Source organism: Bidens hawaiensis, unplaced genomic scaffold (genome assembly GCF_021521415.1).
Source record: "Bidens hawaiensis isolate Kalapana, Puna unplaced genomic scaffold, B.hawaiensis_p1.1 tig00013980_1, whole genome shotgun sequence".
Taxonomy (NCBI): Eukaryota; Viridiplantae; Streptophyta; class Magnoliopsida; order Asterales; family Asteraceae; genus Bidens; species Bidens hawaiensis.
The window spans coordinates 189,858-196,820 of NW_027492196.1; the positions used below are offsets into that span (position 1 = coordinate 189,858).

At 36.3% G+C, this 6,963-nt stretch overlaps 1 protein-coding gene across 1 annotated transcript; it reads left to right on the forward strand.

Moving 5' to 3' along the window:
* The first annotated feature begins 447 nt into the window (after nt 1-447).
* LOC143545572 (uncharacterized) lies at nt 448-5,999 on the forward strand. Its single transcript, XM_077037439.1, has 9 exons — nt 448-1,119; nt 1,926-2,132; nt 2,215-2,457; nt 2,948-3,014; nt 3,110-3,289; nt 3,383-3,474; nt 4,405-4,593; nt 4,672-4,808; nt 5,487-5,999. The coding sequence occupies exons 1-9, from the start codon at nt 625-627 to the stop codon at nt 5,662-5,664; spliced, it is 1,788 nt and encodes a 595-aa protein (XP_076893554.1). The 5' UTR covers nt 448-624; the 3' UTR covers nt 5,665-5,999.
* The last annotated feature ends 964 nt before the right edge of the window (nt 6,000-6,963 follow it).

Here is a 6,963-nt window from a genome sequence, read left to right on the forward strand (position 1 = left end):
GATGTTTAATACTAAAAATTATTATTATTATTATTATTATTATTATTATTATTTATTTCTTTTTTTAACGACCAACTAAGTAACGCCGGGTATTCTGTATGCGACCCCCCCACTGGCTAAAGATAGCCCGAGCCAACCACGAGTCCGGACGAACGGAGCCCCCAACAGTCCACTTATTGAGGGATTCTCCGAATAAAAACCCGACCTCACGCCCCCCAACGACACGACAGCAAGGGGCCAATAAAATTGTGTGATATCATGACTCGAACCATGACAATTGACAAGCCAGTGTCATCCTTCATATATCACATGTAAATTGACGATAATGATGTTTGAACCTCATACTTCTCGCTAGTAAAGTGATTGCTCTATTGAGCCGCATCCAATTTATTTTGTATTATTATAATTATTATTGTTGTTATTATTATTTTATTAATTAGAATAAAAAAAAAGGAATAAAATAACAGAATCGGCAGCTCCAAGCTGTCATAAACAAACACGGAAAAAGTCCACCCTCCAACCCCAAACCCAACTAACCCACACTCACCTCCACCAATGTCTTACGGTGGCACCTGCTGCCTCAACTAATAATAATATTATTCCCCCTCCGGTCAGGTCAAACCAATGGCAGACCCCGAGGTCCCCAAAAAGTTCCGAGCCCTAGTCGAGTCGGCCGAGCGTAAGTTCGCCATGGTCCGTGACACCCCACCCTACACCTGCACTCCCAACCACTACTTCCCCAAGGTCTTCAAAGCCTACACCAAGCTATGGGACTTCCAGCAACGAAACCGCTCCAAGCTCGTCGAATCCGGTCTGCAGCGGTGGGAAATCGGCGAGATTGCATCGAGGATTGGCCAGCTGTACTTCACGCAGTACATGAGGACCAGTGAGGCCAGGTTTTTGCTGGAGTCGTATATATTCTATGAGGCGATTTTGAATAGAGGCTATTTTGAAGGGTTTGGGTATAAGGAGGTCAAGGATAGAGGGCTTAGGTTTAAGGAGTTGAGGTTTTATGCTAGGTTTTTGCTTGTGGCGTTGATTTTGAACCGGTGGGAGATGGTCAACCTGCTGCTCGACCGGTTTCGGCGGATGCTTGATGATAGTAAAGCTAAGTTTCCGGTATGATTGATTGATTATGTGTACAGAACAAACTGAAACCCTAGCTGTTTTGGTTGTTAGAGATTTTAGGTTAATTTAATTTGTGTGTTTGGTTTTAGGGCAATTTGGTTAGGTTTTATTTATAGTAATGGAGTGGTTATTATTGTTTTGTAGGGAATTTTAGAGCTAGTTGTTTGATGGATTTAACTTTTTATGAAGGCTTTCGTAGACTGGCGGTTTATTAGTTTTTTGGAAGAATTTTTAGTTAGAATCATGCTGTTTTTTTATCTGTTCTGATCCAAAATGACTCTCAAGTATTGTGAGGATTAACATGCTATTTTAGCTGGAAGAACTTTTAGTTGATTCTCGAATGATGGTATCAATAAGTTAGAATCATATTGTTCTCATTCAAGATCATGTTGAAAATGTGAAATTGAAGCATTTTGTGAGTATTAACGTGCTATTTTATTTGGAAGGGTTTTTAGTTAATGCTGGAATTATGATATCAGTAAGTTAGATTCATGCTATTTTTATATGTTCTGATTCAAAATTAAAAGTATTAAAATGGTATTTTTAGTTGGAAGAACATGACTCCCTAGTTTAGTTATAGCTAAGTTGTTAAAGATTGATGTATTCATGTGGTTATCCTACTGCTTGACTCTTTCAAACAATCAAATTATACAAGATTTTTTCTGTTAAAATTTTTTGGTAGCGTAATTGGATATGCAGCTGATGCATTGTATGGAACCGTGTCTTAGATTTTGTATGAGCACAGAAAGTTATGAATTTATGAGATGTTTACGGTTTGAAAACCCTATTGTTTACAGGACACCACATTCAAGGAATGGAAAGTGGTGATGCAAGAAATGATGCGGTTTATGAAAGTTAATTCGCCATTTTCAAACACTAGACCGTTACGATACTGTGCGATGTTCGATTCACACCCAAATTCACTTCCATATGTGGCACGTTTCCATGCTAAAAAGGTTCTAAAGTTGGGAGATGCATTGTTAATGAGCTATCACCGTAACGAGGTAAACTTGTTACATAACTGCTTGGTTATGTACATTTTATCCCTCCGTTGAACTCTTTAACCTTGGGATATTATCATTGCAGGTTAAGTTTGCAGAACTTACAATAGATACATTCAGAATGTTGCAGTGTTTGGAATGGGAATCGAGTGGATCTTTTTATCAGAAGCAACTTGCTGAAGCTCATGATAATGGTACTTCAAATGATCAGTCTGCTACTTCAGGCTTAATTGATATAAATTTAGTGGCGGATATGACGGACCCGTCTTTGCCTCCAAATCCCAAGAAGGCTGTTCTTTATCGTCCATCCGCAACGCATTTACTAGCTGTGAGTTGAAATATTTAAACTTTTAGTGTTGTGATTATATATTATAGTTGGCAATCATGACCTGTTTTTAAAGAATAGGTTGATTTGGGTCTTTTCAAATCAGTCAACGGGTCAAATTGGGTTTGCTTAAATTAGTCAATGGCTAAGTGTTATAAAACTTGTTAACTTAAAAAGGATCCAAATGGGTTAGGACTGTTGTTTGTCTCTACCACCTACTTATTGAGTTATTATCCGCGACACCATCGCAAACCCGTTTTAACCCGACTTCGTTTCAACCGGTTTTGACCCCAACACATTTTGCTCAGAACCCATATTGACCCAAAAACCATTCAGACCTGAACCCGTTTTGGCACAAACCAAATTGATGATTTTTTTGCCATTAAATTGACACGATTTGACCTGAACTTTTTTTGCTCAGAACCCATGTTGACCCAAAGACGTTCGTACTTGAACCATTCAAGTTAATCCTTTATGTTGTGGAAATCTGCAGGTATTGGCTGCAATTTGCGATGAGCTTCCTCCAGATAATGTTATGCTTATATATATAGCAGCATCAGGTTACTTTTTTGGTCCAGTTATCCACCATGAAATCGATTTGTGGATTTGTGATTGTTATAATACTAAGCCGCATGTTATTATGTGTCCTCTGCAGGGGATTCTGGTCAAACTAGTGTCCCACATAAGCACGTATCAGGAAGCGTGAGAACATCTACGAAACTAAACACAGTCTATGAATGGAGTAAGTTTGTGCCTGAAAATAATATTAATGGAAAGGGAGGTTCCAGTCATCCTGTTGAAAGTTGTGTGTGGTTAGGGCCCACCAGAAGCGGAGGTAGGAAGTGTGAAGTGTGAAACTTTTTTTTAACATGGTTGACTAAATATGATGAAAGATTTGACTCGCTTTGACTAATGTTGACTGTTACAGGGTCGAACAACCTTTTTCCTGGTGATTTAATCCCATTTACCAGAAGACCTGCTTTTTTCATTATTGATAGCGACAATAGCCGTTCATTCAAGGCAGGTTTGTCTAAACATGTACTTTTTTGTTATCCATTTGCAAACGGTTTATAGATACTTTTTTAGTGTATTAAAAAAAACAACGTATTTTGAGTTTCTTGATATTCTCATCGGTCTTGCACAATGAAACCTATATATAGAGAATGGACATCTTTCTTTATTTTAAATAGTGATGAGTTTTAGAGTATATCACTTGCTTCTATATAGAGAAAATTTTGAGTATACATAATGGTGGGATCCGGTACAAATAGATCTTAACGTGAGAAACGTAAAAATAAGTAGAGTCATTATGATTGAACAACTGAAGTAGCATAATAATAATTACTTTAGTTATTTGTGCGCCTTTCAATATATATACATGTGTGTGTTAGATTATATAATATATATTGGATTATGCATAGCCCACTTAGCCTTACTGTTTAGTTTAGCGATGGTTCCCCCTTCTATATATCACAACCCTGTGATTTAACTAAATGCAAAGAAAGGCTCCAGGTACCACCAAAATCGAAAAGAAGCCTAATTAAGTGTACATTAAGTCTATGCATGAGGTACAAGTAGTTTATGCAAAAGCTTACCAAACAACTTAATCAGCTTATCGTACAAGCTTATAAAGCATATTTTAAAGCCCTCATCACATATAATAGGGTTTTGTTTATGAGTGCCCCCTTCCCTAATTAAGTGTACATTAAGTCTATGCGTGAGGTACAAGTAGTTTATGCAAAAGCTTACCAAACAACTTAATCAGCTTATCGTACAAGCTTATAAAGCATATTTTAAAGCCCTCATCACATATAATAGGGTTTTGTTTATGAGTGCCCCCTTCTCTATATGCACATGCCCCATCTTGTTGTGTAAAAAATACCCAAGATATATACAATATAGTTCCTTTTGTTATAGCTGCTTATGTGTTTTCTTTTAATCACGTTGCAGATTTTACACGGTGCAGAAAGAGGTGAACCAGCGGCCCTGCTTCTTTCACCTCTAAAACCAACATTCAAAAGTCAAACAAGTGGCGATATTAATACAACACAAAACGTAAGTCAGTTCACCTTGTTTTTAACCGCTCCATTACGTGCGTGCTGGCAAATGTTTGGTCTCACATTTTCTGAAAACGAAGTGGTACATTTATTAAACGACATCTATTAATGAAGTAATATTCTATACACATGGTTTCTCATATATGTTTGATGTTTTAAGGATGTTATGGAAGATGCTGAGAGCATTGTTTCGGCTGCGTTTGCGGAGTGGGAAGTAATACTTTGTACTTCAACCAACCTAGATCTAGTGTGGGCCCAAGTTCTCTCTGAACCTTTGTTGAGACGGATAATTCTAAGGTAAGTTGTCTTGTCTTCTACATAATATATTAAGTAGTTGACGTTTCATGATAAGCGAGTTGAATAATTTAGGAGTGTGCATGAAACCGAAAAACAGAAAAAATGAACCCCAAATAACCTATAACCTGGATAGAAACCAACGGTTTGATTTTATGTTTTTGTAAAAACTGAACACTCGGTTAGGTTTAGGTTTTGCATGTAAATGTTTTTGTAAAAACCAAACCGAAATAATCGAACCCAAACAAAAATCGTTTTGTAAAAATCGAGTATTCGGTTTGGTTCTGGTTTTGCATGTAACGAAAAAAAAAATCTAACTGAACCGAGTTTATGGTTTTTTAGTTTTGAGTTTTAAATTATTTATAAGAATTTAATAAATAGTTTTACCCGAATGTATAATAATCAATTAATTATATATTAAATAACAAAAAGATTTAGGCCCAACTGCATTATTTTGTGCCTTTTCTGTTAAAAAGTTTCAAGCCCAAATGGCGAAACTGAAAAAACCGAACCAAACCAAAACCGTAAAAATTAAAACGAATGGTTTTTTAAAACTCAAAAGCTGAATTTTCAGTTTAAGTTATAGGCATGCACACCCCTTCAGAAAATGGCATGTTTTTTACTCTTTACACATCCTATGTTGACTCGTTTCACATCCTTACTTTTATTGTTGTTTTCTAGATTCATATTATGTCGGTCTTTGCTCACATTATTCGGGCGCGAGGAAGACAACGATGACTATGTGCTCATATGCCTACCGCAGCTTCCAGAATCTGTGTCGGCTGGTGCGGAAGTTGTCCAATCAGCTGTGATGAAACTTGCAGAGCACCTAAAAGTTTCAGATTGTTTTCGGTTATAGACATAATAATAAAAGTTAGGGGCAAATATGTAAATTCATTTTGAGTGAGGGGTGATTGGAGAATGATGGATGCTGCTGCATATAGTTGTGGTGTAAAGGTTTGGTGATGTTAAGGTATAAGTACACAAAGAGTCTTACTGGTATATTATTATTTGAGATTGTATTTTATAGCTTTTGTTTTATAAAAGGGATGTAGGTTGGTAGGTAGGAAGGGTGATTATTAATTTGTTGTTATTGGACCCCATAAAGAAGATATTCTTGACATGTTGGTTGGATGGATGATTTTATTTTCTTTTTTTTATTTGTTCATCTTTTTTAGATACTTTTTATATGTTGGAATAATTGCTTCTTAATGTTTTGACTTTGATTTTACTGTGTATTTTTTTTAGTCAAACTAGATATACCATTTGTGGGTCTCAAATCATCTTCTGAGGGGACATGGGTGAATCAATGAAGAAAGATTGAGATCTTTGTGATGTCTAGTTCGATCCTGAGGGTGTCTGGGTTTTACCATCAATAGGCCTTCGGGCAAATGAGTTTACCCAGAACTGGAGATAACTTGGAGACATTTAACGGCTCCGTACGGTTGGGTTGGGCTAGATGATGGTGGCCTTTTACTATTTGGTCTCCCCGTAAGGAGTGCCTAAGCAATAAGCATTATATTATGTTTGTTGGTCGTTCAAAAAAAATCAAATCTCTTTGGAAAAAGCACCCGCAACTCGTTTCTTTTTTACTGAAGAGTGTTGAAAGCTTTTCTTTTTTGGAAAAACAGATGCAATTTCTGTAAAAACATTTAAGTTTTTGATCATACAAAGAAATGAGTAGGTTTAAAAATAAAACAGATTCAATACTTACGAGAATTGAATGGGTAGCATTAATTATTTTTACCAGTCAAATAATCAGGTATTGAATTACATTAATGTTTTTGATAATATATAAGACCTCGGGGATCATCATTCCCAAAATACTCTCCATAATCCAACCCATTTCTACCATCACTTTCATCAATTTTAAAAATCCTGTGAACTAATTAGAAGAAAAATAATCGTCCCAGCGTATAGAAGACATTGATCGTCAGTTGCATTTCCAGGAAAGTATGTTCCATTTAAAATGTGTAAAACATGTGGTGTATTTATATTTTGATGATTATAACATCATCCTCCAACGAAATACCCGTTAAACCATTAGAGGGGAAGGGGCACTAGTGTGGGTAAGGTTTATGAGTTGTTTATCACATGGCAAACCCACCCCTAACTATGTGAGTAGTTTGTCAAATTACAATTTGTGACAAAGGTTTAC